At 43.2% G+C, this 18,340-nt stretch overlaps 1 protein-coding gene across 2 annotated transcripts in view; it reads right to left on the reverse strand.

Moving 5' to 3' along the window:
• The window catches only part of LOC126162652 (probable multidrug resistance-associated protein lethal(2)03659), a 481,199-nt gene that overhangs the window by 137,363 nt on the left and 325,496 nt on the right, over positions 1 to 18,340 (reverse strand). For both annotated transcript variants that reach the window (XM_049919289.1, XM_049919290.1), the window contains one exon: positions 16,206 to 16,483. In XM_049919289.1, the coding sequence (XP_049775246.1) occupies positions 16,206 to 16,483 (278 nt within the window). The remainder of the gene's footprint in view (positions 1 to 16,205; positions 16,484 to 18,340) is intronic.

An 18,340-nucleotide genomic window follows, 5' to 3' on the forward strand; every position in this document is an offset into this window, starting at 1 on the left:
ATAATGTTCATTTCTGGGGAGAGTGTTCCTGGAGCCACTCTGTAGCAATTTTGGATGTGTGGCATGTTGCATTGTCCTGCTGGAAATGCCCAAGTCCATCGGAATGCATAATCAATATGAATGGATGCAGGTGATCAGACAGGATGTTTACGTACGTGTCACCTGTGAGAGTCATATCTAGACATAACAGGGGTCCCATATCACTCCAATTGCGAACACACTGTTACAGAGCCTCCACCAGCTTCAGCAGTCCTCTGCTGACATGCAGGGTCCATGGATTCATGTGTTTGTCTCCATACCCATACATGTCCATCTGCTCAATACAATCTGAAATGAGACTCGACTGACCAGGCAACGCGTTTTCAGTCATCAATAGTCCACTGTCGGAGTTGACAGGCTCAGGTGAGGCATAAAGCTTTGTGTCATGCATTCATCAAGGGTACACAAGTAGGCCTCCAGCTCCAAAAGCCTATATTGATGATGTTTCATTGAATGGTGCACGTGCTGACACTTGTTGATGATCCTGCATTGAAATCTTCAGCAAATTGCGGAAGGGTTGCACTTCTGTGATGCTGAAGGATTCTCTTCAGTTGCTGTTGGTCCCATTCTTGCAGGATCTTTTTCCGGCCACAGTGACGTCGGAGACCTGATGTTTTTCCAAATTCCTGATATTTGTGGTACACTCTTGAAATAGTTGTATGGGAAAATCCCCACTACTTCACTACCTCAGAGAAGCTGTGTTCCATCATTCATGCACCTACTATAACACCACATTCAAACTCACTTAAATCTTGGTAACCTGCCATTGTAGCAGCAGTAGCTGTTCTAAGAACTGCACCAGACACTTGTTGTCTTATATATGTATTGCTGACCACAGCACCATATTCTGCCTGTTTACATATCTTGTATTTGAATATGCATGCCTGTATCAGTTTCTTTGGTGCTTCAGAGCAGCTGTGAACAAGAGTTCTGAAAATATGGACAAATTATTTGCTAGTAAACAACCACATAATGAGGCATTAAATTTAGTCAAACAGGCATTGTTTACATTGAAAACAGCCACTACTTTAATCAATTATAACCATGAGAAATCATAAATATTATGCCTCCAGTAACATTTTTTGTCGTTCATAAACACACCTCACAAAAGTTTTGTGGGAACCAATGACGATGAAAAAACATTCGACTTGTTTTAGTTGCCCTTTGTACTTTGGTAATCATTGTTGCCATAACCACGTCTTGGTCACTGATATCAGTTTCTATGTAGACATCCTCAAAGAGGTCAGGTCTATTTACTGCCATTTGATCCAATATACTTCCATCATGAGGGGGTTCTGAACTACCTGTTCGAGTTAGTTTCCTGAGAAGGCATCTAGTCATCTTTCACAGGATGCCTTATCATGCCCACCAAAAATAAGACTGTAAATTTCCCAATTGATAATTGGATGATTGAAGTCCACTGATGAGTACAGTATGATTGGGGAACTTAAGTACAAGCAAACTCTAAAGTTTTCAGTTACATCAGAAGAGGAGTCTGGTGGGCAATAGAAGGATGCAATTACCATTTTATGCCAACCCCTGATACAGAGTGTTGCCCAAACAATCTCACATATAACTTCAATTTCTATCTTGGTGAATATGAGTTGTTTACTGTGTGAAAAATACATGGTGTCCATTTCCCATTGGCCTGTCCTTTCAATACACACTTCAATTTCCCCCAAAAATCTCCCTGCTATCAATTTCAGGTTCCCACCAGCTCTCTGTGCCCAGTAATCTGTGAGCTTCACTGCTTTTCAAGAGCACTTTGAATTTTGGCACTTTGTAGTAAATGCTTTGGCAGTTAACCACTAGGATTTTAATACTCTCACCTGTGGGAGGCATTCCTTTAATTGTTATCTGAATTGTATGTTGAGTCACTTAACATACAAAACCCTTGTTTGCACACCACACACAGTCAGCTACCCTGGTAACAGCCTTTGATGTGTAGAACACACTTGACCCATTTGGACGCATCCTATGGCACAAGTTCAGGAAGTCGCAGCCTAGCTTGTCACAAAACATTCAGAGTCTCAGCTTCAGTCATTCCAGTTGACTCAGAACCTAGGGGTCATGATGAGTTCCAGGGAAAATGCTGCAAACTGTGACCTTGATTGAAACTCCATGCACAAGTCTGATCTATTCAACCTTCTCTGCCATTTACTGGAATGATCCAAGTATGACATCAGAGCTCAGACAACAGGCATAATTTATTCCAACATGCATCACAATTTGCAGCTGGTTGCACCCTATTCCTCCAATGGCTGCTGAAACAGCCTCTTTGATGTTCTGAATGAGGCATCCAGGCATACACACTGAGTCTACCTGGTGTCCTTTCTCTTGCTGCCAAGTTCCCAAAGGGGTACCCATCATTCACGATAAGTTTGAACTGCCAATGATTAATAGAACCCTACCATTTTATGTATGCCTCCTCTTGACACCAAACAGATCTTCCCAAAAAAAGTTAAGTGAGTCCCACTGCCTCTGTATCAGTTTCGGTGGCAGACAATACTTCGACCTTGTTGGTTAGGGGGATCAGTATAACACCCTGAGACATTCCTGGTCTGTCTCGGCATTGTACAGAAAGCCTGAATCTACCACTGAAAAGCCACTCACAGTCAAATGGATGAGTAATGATAGACCCTGTACTTTCTGCAGAGGAGACATGATCAACAGGAGAAGATAGTACTTGAGGTACTTTTGGTATTAGTACCAGACGTATATGACTCTTGGGAGCTCTTCCAATACACTGATTCACAGTAGTTCCCAACCATCTGACAGTAACCAGGGTGATTTCCAGCTGCTTACAAATGTCAGCCAACTCATTCTGTGTTCAAGAATAGTAATCACAGTGGGGCTGTATTTTGGCTAGTGCAATGTATTACAGGAGAGTGAACAAATAACTTTAAACTAAGCCTGCTGATTATCTTTTATATTTGCTGAGTTAAATAAGTTATTAATTCCCTACAAGAATTTCAGCAAATACACAAAATGTGATTTCTATTAAGGTAACAGAAAACCTATGGTAAAAATTATTGATTTCCTAAAAGTTTTTGAAGTTAATTACAGTAATTGACAAACTTGAAAATAGTTAATTTATGATAAATGTGGATAATATACACTCCTCTTTATGGGAAAACTAGATGTAACACAGTATGTTTGTTAGAATATCTGCTACAGTAACTAAATCACAAATGCCGATTTACTACAAATTTGAGTATGCACATGACAATGGTAACTTCTGAAAATTCTCAAAAATGCAAATTTTTTTATGTTGATAAGCAATGAAATTCAGATGTGATCTATTCTTTGGCAGAAATTATGAATCACAAATGCTAATTTGTTACAAAATAAGTTCTCCAAAAACATTCTTATTAGTATCATACGAAAATATAGTTTGGAAAGCATCTGAAAAGTCTCAAAATACCTTATTTCTCACATAATTGTACAATGAAATCAGAAACAGCAGTTCTAATGTGGATAGGGCTACTGTTCTCAAAAATTTTAAAAGAACAGAAATAAGTTTGATGCTACAATTGACAATAACAGTAGGGGTTTATCACAGTATTCATGAATTTTCAAAATTTCACAATGTACCATAATACAAACAGGTATTGATATGAACAATCAAAGATTACGCAGGAGCAATAGTCAAGTGGATGAATAATGATAGACCCTGAACTTTCTGCGGAAGAGACATGATCCACAGGAGAGGATAGTACTTGAGATATCTTTGGTACAATTACCAGATATACATGAGTCTTGGGAACTCTTTCAAAAACACTCTTACCAGTATCATATGAAAATATAGTTTTGAAAGCATCCAAAAAGTCTCAAAATAACTTATTTCTCAGATAATTGTACAAGGAACTCAGAAACAGCTGCTGTGATATGGATAGGGCTACTGTTCTCAAAAATTTTAAAAGAACAGAAATTAGTTTAAGCCTACAATTGACAATAACAGTAGGAGTTTATCACAGTACTCATGAATGGTCAAAAGTTCACAATAAACCACAATACAAACTGGTATTGGTACAATCAATGATAGATTATGCAGAAGTAATATGAACAGTAAAATATGTGAATCTAGAATTTCACATCAGCACATGAGTCCTGCAGATGTGGTCTCCACAAAGGAAAATTCCAAGGTTGGCTTTTACATATAAATAAATGTGCTGATTGCAAGGAGTTTTTAATTAGCTGTTTCTGTGCCAACTTTTATAATGGCAGAAGACCTATGAAGAGTGAGTTTATCTCAGTCAAAGTTGAGAAAAATGTGCAGCACCAGCAAAGCATGCCTTCTGCCTGCCACAGCTAACAACACAAGAATAATTTTAAACACAAAACTGAAAGCAGAGGGCTACTTCGGAAAATGGCATCACTAAAATAAAATTAACATCGAAATGGGAAAACATAAAATACTGACTTCCAAAATCTCTGTCTCTGTTCTTAACATATACTAATGACCGACCCATTACTTTAAAGGATGGTTGAAGAACTATATTGTTTGCTGATGATAATACAAATTAAGGCCAAACTATACCATGGTGGGCAAAGCCGGGATGATAGCTGAAGAGGACAATAACTGGTTCGTAACCAACAGTTTATGTCTTAATCTCACTAAACCTTAGTTTATAAAACTTCAAACACTAATAACTTATTGGTAACACAGACATATATGAATGGTCAGACAATACTGAAACACTGTGTGTAAAATACCTTGCAGTACAGCAGGTTAACAAGCAATAACGGAATCAATACATAGGCAAACTAAAGAAAACTCTTGTAGTAGTATGTTCTGCACTTGTAAGTATATCACATTGTGTTCACTTGAAGAGAAAGACAGTAGCTTATTTTGCCCACTCCACATAGTTTTACAGAATCATGGGACTATTTAACTGACATAAATAAAATATTTATGCATCAAAAGTCATATGGAATAATAATGTGAAAAGTAGACAACAGCACAGCCAATTATTCTTCTTCAAATTCTTACTCTCTTTTACTGGCATATTTAGGTGTCAGAAGGATTGTAATCTACATTATCTTAGTAAAAAAAATAAAAAAAAAAGCTTTTTGATCAAGGAGTCAGAATGGAATTCTGTATTTTTGTGCAAAAGGTATTTATGCACTTTATATCTTCAAATTTAACACATATTTTGGACAACACAACAACACATATAAGTCACTGAGTAAGTTGACCTGTGTACAAGTCGGCATTCGATTAAACACTGAGTCTCAGTCTAGCGGCCGCTGCTCGGCTGGCCGCTTAGGTGGCGCAGCTGCTGCCTGGCTGGCAGACAGCGCCGCACGTAGAGGACGTGCGTAATTGCGCGGCGGCACTTTGAATAATCGGCGAGTCACAACACTTTTCCCCCCTTTGAAATTGTTGCACTGGTCTTGATGGAGGTGTCCTGGAGATGGCTAACGTCCATAGGCGTTGTTTGACTCGCCGTAAAGTCTCGAGGAGGAGGCTTCCCATACGGACGGAAGTGTCCCCGATGATAACGGGTCGAGATGACAGGAGACGTAGGGGTTGAATCTGCTGGGGCCCCCTGCGCCAATCTGCCCATTGCGGCAAGTCCAGTTGATATGACAGGAGACATGGGCGATGTGTCTGCGTCTGTTGGAGGAGGAGGCGAGTAGATGTACTCTGACAGAGGACGGTCCTCCGGTTCCTGCATGGGCACGTCTTCTGGTGGTGTCCGTTCTGGTGTGGGCATCGTGATGACGGTGAGAGGGCTGTGTTGTGAGTATTGAGAGATGCCAAGATCCCGAGCATCAGGTAGAGCCAGAGGTGGTGTGGCGGCATTCGGAACAAGCGTTGCTGGCACCCGAGGCCGAAGCTGGTCCGAATGACGCACTGCAACACCCGTGTCCGTCTGGATTTCATACAGGCGTCTGCCACGGTGTCGTAAGATGCGGCCTGGGCTCCATTTTGGCCGCCTGCCATATCCCCGTACCCAGACGATGTCGTCAGCGGTGAACCGGCCAAGTGAAGGCACCCGCGGCCGTGAGGTGGGAGGCCGCAGAAGATGAAGTAGCATGCGGGGCTGTCGGCCATGTAAGACCTCAGCCGGGCTGTGATCGCCCATGGGGGTGAAACGGTAAGACGCCAGGAACTGGAGAAGCGCATCATCAGCAGCAGAAGAAGTCAGAAGTTTCCGCATCTGAACCTTAAATGTGCGGACCAGTTGTTCAGCCTCACCATTGGATTGTGGATGGAATGGCGGGGCCGTGACATGCGTAACGCCGTGACGAGCACAAAAATCCGCAAAGTCGGAAGAGGCAAATTGCGGACCATTATCAGTAACAAAAGTAGAGGGGAGGCCTTCCAAAGAAAAAATGCGGGCGAGAGCACTGGTGGTTGCCGCGGTGGTAGGTGACGTGCAACGGACAATGAAAGGAAAGTTAGAATAAGCGTCAATAACGAGGAGCCAATAAGTACCTAGAAAGGGTCCCGCAAAGTCAGCATGAATGTGCTCCCAGGGCTTCTCAGGCGAAGGCCACAGTGACAAAGATGACTTCGGGGCAGCGGCCTGTGACGCACAAGGGCCGCAGGCAGCGACCACGTGTGCGATGTCAGAGTCGATGCCAGGCCAGTACACATGATGGCGTGCCAGAGATTTTGTGCGAGACACACCCCAGTGCCCCTGGTGAAGGAGGCGCAAGACCGAAGCACGCAAAGACGCAGGTACCACAACACGCGGCGAAGCATTGTCAGTGGAGAGGAGGATAACACCATCCCTAGCCGTGAGGCGGTAGCGCAAAGTGTAGTAGTTCCGCAACGGATCAGAAGTCTTAGCGGACGGGCGATCTGGCCAACCCTTCTGAATACAGCGTAAAACCCTGGAGAGGGTAGGGTCAGAACCCGTAGCAGCCGTCAGCCTGTCCCCAGTGATGGGGAACCCGTCCACAACCCGCTGCTCGGCAACATCCAGGTGGAAACACAAAAGTTCGTCCCTATTGAATGCCTGATCAGGACCCATGGGAAGGCGAGACAAAGCATCAGCATTCGCATGTTGAGCCGTTGGCCGGAAATGAATCTCATAATTGAAACGGGACAAGTAAAGAGCCCAACGCTGGAGGCGGTGTGCAGCCTTGTCGGGAAGTGATGTTGATGGATGAAACAAGGAAACAAGCGGATTGTGATCCGTAACAAGATGAAATTTTGAGCCATAGAGAAAAACACCAAACTTATGAAGAGCATAAATGATGGCCAAAGCTTCTTTCTCAATTTGAGAATACTTTTGTTGGGCATCCGTGAGCGTTTTGGAGGCATAAGTGATGGGTTGTTCCGAACCGTCAGAAAAACGGTGTGCAAGGACTGCACCGACCCCGTATTGAGAGGCGTCTGTGGCAAGAACAAGATGTTGGCCAGGTCGATAAGTAGCCAGGCACGGGGCCTGTTTCAGCATAGTCATTAATTTCCGGAAAGCCGCGTCACATGACGCGGACCAGTGAAAAGGCACGTTTTTATGCAACAGGCGATGCAACGACTGAGCCACCGATGCCGCAGACAGTAAAAACTTGTGATAGTATGCTATTTTCCCCAAGAAAGCCTGCAGTTCCTTAACAGATGTAGGGCGAGGAAGGGCATCGATCGCCGTAACAGTGTGTTGAAGCGGACGAATACCATCCCGAGAGAGTTGAAACCCCAAGTACATGATAGATGCCTGAAAAAATTGTGATTTCTGAAGATTACACTTAAGACCGGCAGTCTGTAAGACATTAAAAAGTGTGCGGAGATTTTGAAGATGTTCTTCAGTGGTGGAGCCAGTGACAACAATGTCGTCCATGTAATTGATACACCCCAGGACAGGGAGCAATAAATGTTCCAAGAATCGCTGAAAGAGAGCAGGGGCGCTAGCAACCCCGAATGGCAAGCGTTGGTATTGATAGAGGCCGGGAAGCAGCGTCGAGAGGAAGTTGATGATAAGCTTCCGACAGATCAATTTTAGAAAAATACTGTCCTCCAGCGAGTTTAGTGAACAGTTCTTCGGGACGGGGCATAGGGTAAGTGTCGATGAGGCATTGAGCATTTACAGTGGCTTTGAAATCGCCACAGAGACGAATATCACCATTGGGCTTAGCAACCACAATGACAGGAGAGGACCACTCACTGGAAGTGACAGGAAGCAAGACCCCTGAAGCAGTGAGACGATCCAACTCCTGTTTTACCCGATCACGAAGGGCCACAGGAATGGGCCGAGCCCGAAAAAACTTAGGCCGCGCCGTGGGTTTGAGCGTGATATGAGCTTCAAAGTCGTTTGCACGACCTAACCCAGGAGAAAAAAGGGACGAAAATGTCGTCGACAAGGAATCCAGTTGAGCATAAGGAATAGCGTCAGAGACAATATTAACAGAGTCACCTATGCAGAACCCAAAAACGCGAAAGGCATCGAAACCAAAAAGATTTTCTGCGGTGCTCTGGTTGACCACAAATATGGGAACAGTGCGAACGACGGATTTGTAAGATACTTCAGCATTAAACTGTCCCAAGAGAGAAATCTTCTGTTTATTGTACGTCTGTAATTGCCGAGTGACGGGGGACAGGAGTGGAGAACCCAACTGAAGATACGTCTGAGAATTAATTATAGTGGCAGCAGAACCGGTATCCACTTGCATGCGAACATCGCGACCAAGGATTTGGACAGTGAGGAATAACTTCCCTGAAAGGGAAGAAGTGCAATTGTCAGACAACACAGAATCAGACTCAGCGTCATGTTCATGAACATCATGTATGAGGTCGGATTTACAAATGGAAGACACATGACCTTTCTTTTTGCAATTGTGACACACAGCCCAATGTTGGGGACAATCCTCGCGTGAATGTTTCATAAAACACCGCGGACATGATGAAGTTGCCGGGAATTTTGCTGCAGTTTCTTAGTGGGTTGTTTACGGCTAGGCCGAGGCTGCGCGTGGGAGCGCACTGCAGCCACGTCGGCCGGCGGGGACGCGCCGCACGCGTCGTCAACAGCACACAGAGGTTGTATTTCCCCGACGTCACCCCACGCTTCTATTTGCGCCCCAGCGGCACGAGAAATTTCAAAAGACTGCGCAATGGAGAGATCTTCATCTAGAGTCGGATTCGCCAACTGAAGGGCACGTTGCCGAACTTCTTTGTCGGGCGCCGACCGGATAATAGCATCCTGTACCATGGAATCTGCATAGGATTCTTTGTGAATGTCAGTAACAAATTGACACTTTCGACTGAGGCCGTGAAGTTCAGCAGCCCAAGTGCGATAGGACTGATTTGGTTCTTTTTGACAACGATAAAAGGCAACACAAGAGGCTACCACATGCGTTTGCTTTTGAAAATAGACAGACAGAAGTGAGCACATTTCAGCAAAGGACAAAGATGCAGGATCCTTCAAAGGAGCCAATTGCGACAACAACCAATACATTTGAGGTGAAATCCAGGAAAGGAACAGAGACTTACATGGTTGTTCGTCCGTGACATGAAATGCCAAGAAGTGCTGTCGAAGACGTTTTTCATAATCAGACCAGTCTTCCGCCGTCTCGTCGTAAGGTGGAAAAGGAGGTACAGCCAACGACGAGAAACGCCCCGCATTTGACACCACGACGAAATCGCGAATCGCCGCTGTGAGAAGCATTTGCTGTTCAAGGAGATTTTGCAATAGTTGCTCAACAGTAGCCATGAAACCCTGTGAGTCAACGGTGAAAAGGAAAAATCCACTACCTCATCACCAATTTTATATCTTCAAATTTAACACATATTTCGGACAACACAACAACACATATAAGTCACTGAGTAAGTTGACCTGTGTACAAGTCGGCATTCGATTAAACACTGAGTCTCAGTCTAGCGGCCGCTGCTCGGCTGGCCGCTTAGGTGGCGCAGCTGCTGCCTGGCTGGCAGACAGCGCCGCACGTAGAGGACGTGTGTAATTGCACGGCGGCACTTTGAATAATCGGCGAGTCACAACAATGCATATGATGTGTAAAAATTAATGTATGAGGACATGTTTGTTTCAGTATTGCTCTAGTATATCTTGAGCAATTTCAATCAAACTTGGTACATGGATGACCTACTGTCAGGTAAAAACATTATGAAATGAAGAAACACAAAGCACCACTACAGTGTTTATTATTGTAAAAATAAGCTTAACTTTCGAACACATGAAAAAATATCATCCAAACTCGATACTGATCTAAATTTTAAAATTTCCCCAACAAACTACATACTATCAGAAGAGTAGGGCTTGGAGCCAGTTGTTGTTTACTAAACTTCATGATATTTTAGTCAATACCTGCCATCTTCAGGTGAGCCATCAATGAGTGAGATTGTTTCTCCTGTCCCCAATACATTAGCTCGCTGTGGGTATTCCATGCATGTGTGGAGATCATGGAAACAGTCTGACCACACTACCTAGTGAGTAGTGTCCTCACTGGTGGAACTGTGGTACTCAATTATTGTCAGGTTTTTCACTCACCATAGCCATCGCCTTACTCTGTCAGCTTTGTTTGGAACAAATAATGGTAATGATCAGGTTCCATGCACTATCCATCTGGTAACTGCTATCACAATTAATCATATTTTCTGCAACACATGTTTTCATGCATTCTTTAATAATGGCCTCCCATAAAGTTGTTGCTGTGGACAAAATTATTGTTTAATCATACTCCACTGATGTCTGATGCAGATACAATGTTCAGCAATAGCAGACTTGGCTGTTTTGAGTAGGCTAGTGCAGTGTCAGCAATAGCAGACTCAGCTGTTTTGAGAAGGCGAGTGCAGTGTTCATGTTTGGTGCAGCATTCTTTCATGATGTATACAGCTGGGTCTATTTAAGCCACACTGTTTTGTAAATTTTTTGTGCATAAGCAAATTGTTCTTCACTGATTTCACAGGAGATCTGCAATCTCATATGATGAATGGTAAACCAGATTAATCTGACAGTTTTGGAGGATTCTGGGTACTTTGTATGACATTTTTCAGTACAGGGAAGAAAAACTAAGAAATTTAACAGGGTGCTCTCCTCCTTATTCATTTCCTGGTTTTTGGCTTTAACTGATAGTGCCCTGTTAATTTGCTGGATAAAATATCTGTTTTCTCTGAACACTTTCTTTAAATGAGTGGACTCTATAGGGAAACTATATGGATACAAGAACGTGTAATACTGTGCTCCCTGCCGCCATTGGATAAGCAGCTGCAGCAGCAAGTGGTATACTCCTAGCTCACTCATTTGATACATAGTTTAATTCTTAATTTCTTTGCGTGTTTTTGGTACTTGCATTGTTTAATTCATAAATTTCGGGCGTATTATAGTATTTGAGAGTTGTAGCATCGCGTTTTAGTACCTGAATAGTGTAAAATCACGGAGTCTCCTTCCGCCGCTGAGCAGTGTGTCAGCAGTGCACAAGTGGCAGCATTACTGCATTTACTAGGCAATCTTGTATTTTAATAATGGTTTAAATTTTGTGTCGATTTGTTTGCGCTCTCTGTAGATTAGTTCAGACGTTCTTTGCACAACAGTTTTTAGCATGGATAGGGACTGCAACTGCTGTGTTCGGATGCAGGCTGAGTTGGCATCCCTTCGCTCCCAGCTTCAGGCAGTGTTGGCTTCGGTCACACAGCTTGAGGCTGTTGCCAATGGGCATCACTGTGGGGGTCTGGATAGGGGTTTGTCGGGGACGGCCAGCTCGTCCCACGCAACCCCCGATCAGACTATGACTGTGGTTGCCCGGGATACTGCCCGCATTGAGGCTGATCCCTCACCTGTGGTAGAGTGGGAGGTCGTCTCAAGGTGTGGCAGGGGGCGAAAGACATTCCGGAGGGCTGAACGGAAGGCCTCTCCAGTTTGTCTGACAAACCGGTTTCAGGCTCTGTCTCAGGCTGATACTGATCTTCGGCCTGACATGGCTGCTTCTCCTGTTCCAGAGGTTGCCCCTCAGTCTGCAAGATCCGGGCAGTCGCAGAGGGTGGGCTTACTGGTAGTTGGGAGCTCCAACGTCAGGTGTGTAATGGGGCCCCTTAGGGATATGGCAGCAAGGGAGGGGAAGAAAACCAAAGTGCACTCCGTGTGCATACCGGGAGGAGTCATTCCAGATGTGGAAAGGGTCCTTCCGGATGCCATGAAGGGTACAGGGTGCACCCATCTGCAGGTGGTCGCTCATGTCAGCACCAATGATGTGTGTCGCTATGGATCGGAGGAAATCCTCTCTGGCTTCCGGCGGCTATCTGATTTGGTGAAGACTGCCAGTCTCGCTAGCGGGATGAAAGCAGAGCTCACCATCTGCAGCATCGTCGACAGGACTGACTGCGGACCTTTGGTACAGAGCCGAGTGGAGGGTCTGAATCAGAGGCTGAGACGGTTCTGCGACCGTGTGGGCTGCAGATTCCTCGACTTGCGCCATAGGGTGGTGGGGTTTCGGGTTCCGCTGGATAGGTCAGGAGTCCACTACACGCAACAAGCAGCTACACAGGTAGCAGGGGTTGTGTGGCGTGGGCTGGGTGGTTTTTTAGGTTAGATGGCCTCGGGCAAGTACAGAAAGGGCAACAGCCTCAACGGGTGCGGGGCAAAGTCAGGACATGCGGGGACCAAGCAGCAATCGATATTGTAATTGTAAACTGTCGAAGCTGTGTTGGTAAAGTACCGGAACTTCAAGTGCTGATAGAAAGCACCGAAGCTGAAATCGTTATAGGTACAGAAAGCTGGCTGAAGCCACAGATAAATTCTGCCGAAATTTTTACGAAGGTACAGACTGTGTTTAGAAAGGATAGATTGTATGCAACCAGTGGTGGAGTGTTCGTCGCTGTTAGTAGTAGTTTATCCTGTAGTGAAGTAGAAGTGGATAGTTCCTGTGAATTATTATGGGTGGAGGTTACACTGAACAACCGAGCTAGGTTAATAATTGGCTCCTTTTACCGACCCCCCGACTCAGCAGCATTAGTGGCAGAACATCTGAGAGAAAATTTGGAATACATTTCACATAAATTTTCTCAGCATGTTATAGTCTTAGGTGGAGATTTCAATTTACCAGCTATAGACTGGGACGCTCAGATGTTTAGGACGGGTGGTAGGGACAGAGCATTGAGTGACATTATACTGAGTGCACTATCCGAAAATTACCTCGAGCAATTAAACAGAGAACCAACTCGTGGAGATAACATCTGGGGCCTACTGATAACAAACAGACCCGAACTTTTCGACTCTGTAAGTGCAGAACAGGGAATCAGTGATCATAAGGCCATTGCAGCATTCCTGAATATGGAAGTTAATAGGAATATAAAAAAAGGGAGGAAGGTTTATCTGTTTAGCAAGTGTAATAGAAGGCAGATTTCAGACTACCTAACACATCAAAATGAAAATTTCTGTTCTGACTCTGACAATGTTGAGTGTTTATGGAAAAAGTTCAAGGCAATTGTAAAATGCATTTTAGATAGGTACGTGCCGAGTAAAACTGTGAGGGATGGGAAAAACCCACCGTGGTACAACAACAAAGTTAGGAAACTACTGCGAAAGCAAAGAGAGCTTCACTCCAAGTTTAAACGCAGCCAAAACCTCTCAGACAAACAGAAACTAAACGATGTCAAAGTTAGCGTAAGGAGGGCTATGCATGAAGCGTTCAGTGAATTCGAAAGTAAGATACTAGGTACCGACTTGACAGAAAATCCTAGGAAGTTCTGGTCTTACATTAAATCAGTAAATGGCTCGAAACAGCATGTCCAGACACTCCGGGATGATGATGGCATTGAAACAGAGGATGACAAGCGTAAAGCTGAAATACTAAACACCTTTTTCCAAAGCTGTTTCACAGAGGAACACCGCACTGCAGTTCCTTCTCTAAATCCTCGCACAAACGAAAAAATGGCTGACATCGAAATAAGTGTCCAAGGAATAGAAAAGCAACTGGAATCACTCAACAGAGGAAAGTCCACTGGACCTGACGGGATACCAATTCGACTCTACACAGAGTACGCGAAAGAACTTGCCCCCCTTCTAACAGCCATGTACCGCAAGTCTCTAGAGGAACGGAAGGTTCCAAATGATTGGAAAAGAGCACAGGTGGTCCCAGTCTTCAAGAAGAGTCGTCAAGCAGATGCACAAAACTATAGACCTATATCTCTGACGTCGATCTGTTGTAGAATTTTAGAACATGTTTTTTGCTCGAGTATCATGTCGTTTTTGGAAACTCAGAATCTACTATGTAGGAATCAACATGGATTCTGGAAACAGCGATCGTGTGAGACCCAACTCGCTTTATTTGTTTATGAGACCCAGAAAATATTAGATACAGGCTCCCAGGTAGATGCTATTTTTCTTGACTTCCGGAAGGCGTTCGATACAGTTCCACACTGTCGCCTGATAAACAAAGTAAGAGCCTACAGAATATCAGACCAGCTGTGTGGCTGGATTGAAGAGTTTTTAGCAAACAGAACACACTATGTTGTTATCAACGGAGAGACGTCTACAGACGTTAAAGTAACCTCTGGCGTGCCACAGGGGAGTGTTATGGGACCATTGCTTTTCACAATATATATAAATGACCTAGCAGATAGTGTCGGAAGTTCCATGCGGCTTTTCGCGGATGATGCTGTAGTATACAGAGAAGTTGCAGCATTAGAAAATTGTAGCGAAATGCAGGAAGATCTGCAGCGGATAGGCACTTGGCAACTGACCCTTAACATAGACAAATGTAATGTATTGCGAATACATAGAAAGAAGGATCCTTTATTGTATGATTATATGATAGCGGAACAAACACTGGTAGCAGTTACTTCTGTAAAATATCTGGGAGTATGCGTGCGGAACGATTTGAAGTGGAATGATCATATAAAATTAATTGCTGGTAAGGTGGGTACCAGGTTGAGATTCATTGGGAGAGTCTTTAGAAAATGTAGTCCATCAACAAAGGAGGTGGCTTACAAAACACTCGTTCGACCTATACTTGAGTATTGCTCATCAGTGTGGGATCCGTACCAGATCGGGTTAACGGAGGAGATAGAGAAGATCCAAAGAAGGGCGGCGCGTTTCGTCACAAGGTTATTTGGTAACCGTGATAGCGTTACGGAGCTGTTTAACAAACTCAAGTGGCAGACTCTGCAAGAGAGGCGCTCTGCATCGCGGTGTAGCTTGCTCGCCAGGTTTCGAAAGGGTGCGTTTCTGGATGAGGTATCGAATATATTGCTTCCCCCTACTTATACCTCCCGAGGAGATCACGAATGTAAAATTAGAGAGATTAGAGCACGCACAGAGGCTTTCAGACAGTCGTTCTTCCCGCGAACCATACGCGACTGGAACAGGAAAGGGAGGTAATGACAGTGGCACGTAAAGTGCCCTCCGCCACACACCGTTGGGTGGCTTGCGGAGTATAAATGTAGATGTAGATGTAATTCTGTGTGCAAGAGATTTAAGCACACTCATAGTTGATCTACTATTTACTCTCCCCCCCCCCCCTCCTCCCCCCCCCCCCCCCCCCCCCCTCTTCATCATTCCCCCTTTATCCATACATTTTTCTAATATGTTAGAGAAAAATTACACATGCAATTTACTTCACTTATTTTTTGCATAATTTTTAAAGAATAGAATCATTTGTAATATTTTCATATTGTATTCAGTGTTTCGCAGTTCCCATTACAGGCTCTAAGAAGTTGTGGAGGAACCTTCATAGATAAAGTTTTGATAAGGAACCTATTTCTGGAAAGGTACTGTTTGGGTGTAAAATAAGTTTAAAGGTCAGGTCACTTTGAGTTTCAAATCTTCCGCCAAAAAGTATGCACACAGTGGAGACAATGACCTCTGACATGTGTACTCTACTGGAGCCCATGCCACAGGCAATGTTTTGAGTACTCAAACTGTTATAGAGGGATATCTGAAAGTGATCCAATCTTTCCTTACCAACTTTAGCACTAACTCCTCTCTATGACCCCTGTAAGTCTATAAAAGGAAAGAAGAACTAAATGGAAAGAATAACTAAAAGTTACTTTTACTTATTGTAATGTGTGTGTGTGTGTGTGTGTGTGTGTGTGTGTGTGTGTGTGTGTGTGTGCGCGCGTGTGTGTTTGTAAAATTTTCACTTTTACTGGGTAAAGAAACAAGCAAAAGGGACAATTGACAGGTGACACTGTTTTAACTATAAATTAGAGTAATTATGACAGACAGTAGATGACATGTACGAATATAAAAATAAACACATACCTGCAGGATTGTTGTTGAAGAAATGCATAGCTGTTTGTGTTACACCAACAAACATTTGATTGTGTAATCTCATTGATGCACGTGTGCAAAGGATGAAGAATGATACATTGCAGACTATAGCAATTACAACTGAAGCAACCATAACTGCTGTATAGATATAGACACTTGTTGTTGTATCTGGTATCCAACCGTATGTTGTCAAAGATGTGTTGATGCCACTGTAGTATGTTGAGTTACTTTCATTATATAGAGTCTGGATTATCTCTTCTGAGTTGGTCCTGCAAAAATTAAGCATAAGTACATTAATCAGCAATACTTTAGTGGGTGACCTATGTAAATGAAGATTAGAGGATGGTATGCTCACTCCAAAGCTAATGACTTTGCATGACAGAGAGAAATGTCTTGTAAACATAGGTAATAATCACCACTTTACAATTATAAATTAAAAATATCACTTCTGCAGTCACTTGGAAATTGGGTTGATGAGCAGAAAACAAGTTTCTAAGAATGAAGCAAGAAGAGAAAGGATAAGAGTGAAATGTGATTAGGATAATTCAGTTTCACATTCCATAGATTTCGTTTTAAGGAAGCTTTTATGGTTCTTATTTGGCCAATTGACATGTGCAGATTATGAGCAACAGCTGTTATAAATCGCTTCTGTAAACTAACCGTTTATCAGAATCAGTTTTCTGCTATTTTAGCATGTCCTTTGCACCTACGAGGGTCGCTCAGTAAGTAATGCCCAACATTCTTTTTCTCAGAACATATTTATTGTTAAGAGTCAGAATTTGGGGACAATAAACACCAACATGTCTTGTCCATATCCTATTTTTCTACATAGTCTCCATCCTGTTCTATGGCCATATGCCAAAATTGTGGAAGAGCCTGTATTCCATGCTGGTAAAAGCTCCTGTCCTGTAGGCATAGCCACATTTTCACTGCATGACTGACACTCTTGTCATCTTCAAAGTATGTTCCCTGTAGAGGAGCTTCAAAATGCTCAAAGAGATGGAAATCCAAGGGTGCCAGATCTGGACTGTGGGGAGGATGAGGCAATGATGTGACAAGATGTCCCAAACGTGGCTGATCGTGGAGCTCTGTTTCTGCATTTCCTGAGGCTGTGACTTTCTTTACCCATCACTCAACTGTACTCCTATCAACTGTAGCATCGCACACAAATATTCATGGATGTTCACCACAGTTACTTTTCTGTACACAAGAATGCAATAACAGCAGGCTGCTTGTAACATGAGTCATATGTAGATGCCATTTTGCCGCTGTACTATGGCTCTGCCATCTATCAGAACGGTTCGAAACTTCACTGGCGCACAGAACAAACATCAAATGTGAAGCACCAACAAGGATGTTTGTCTGTGCATATTAATGGCTTTAAAAAAAAGTGGGCCATTACTTATTGAATTACCCTCATACATTTCCTGTGATCCTTTGCTTCCTTCTTAAAGTTGCAGTATTCGCTGCCATCTATCACATCATCCAGGATCTGAAATCTTTCTCACCTTGTATTCCCTTCGACATACTTCTCTTAAGACTAATTTATAAGTTACTTTCTCTTCCATAATATATGCGTAACCCAGCTTATTTTCCTTCTGCTTACTACATTAAGTTATTCTCTGTTCTTTTACTCTTCTCAATACTACTTCTTTTTTCACTCCATCCATCCAACTTATTCTTTCCATCCTCCACATGTCCACATCTCAGAAACCCTGCATTGTCTTCCTTCCTTATTTTCCATGTTTCAGCACCATACAGGAGGAGACTCCATACAATGCGTATGATTACTCTTTTCCTGATGTGTTTGTCCATATCACTGGAAAAAACTCTCCTTTCTTACAAAATATCTGTTTCACAATTGATATTCTGGTTTTAATTTCTGTGCTGCTCTTCCAGTTCACATCCTATCTTGCTTCCTAAGTATTTAAAGCTTTGTACATGTTTTAATATTTCTCCTGTCAGCATTATCTTTATTCTCTTATTTCCATCTATGCCAATACTTTTGTTTTATCTGAACTTATTTTAATTACGTAACTCTTCCCTTTTGCTTCAATGGTATCCAATACATCCTATAGTTCTTTTTAAACTGTTGGCAAAAGGACCATGCCATCTTTGAATATCAA

The sequence above is a fragment of the Schistocerca cancellata genome, chromosome 2 (genome assembly GCF_023864275.1).
Source record: "Schistocerca cancellata isolate TAMUIC-IGC-003103 chromosome 2, iqSchCanc2.1, whole genome shotgun sequence".
Classification (NCBI taxonomy): Eukaryota; Metazoa; Arthropoda; class Insecta; order Orthoptera; family Acrididae; genus Schistocerca; species Schistocerca cancellata.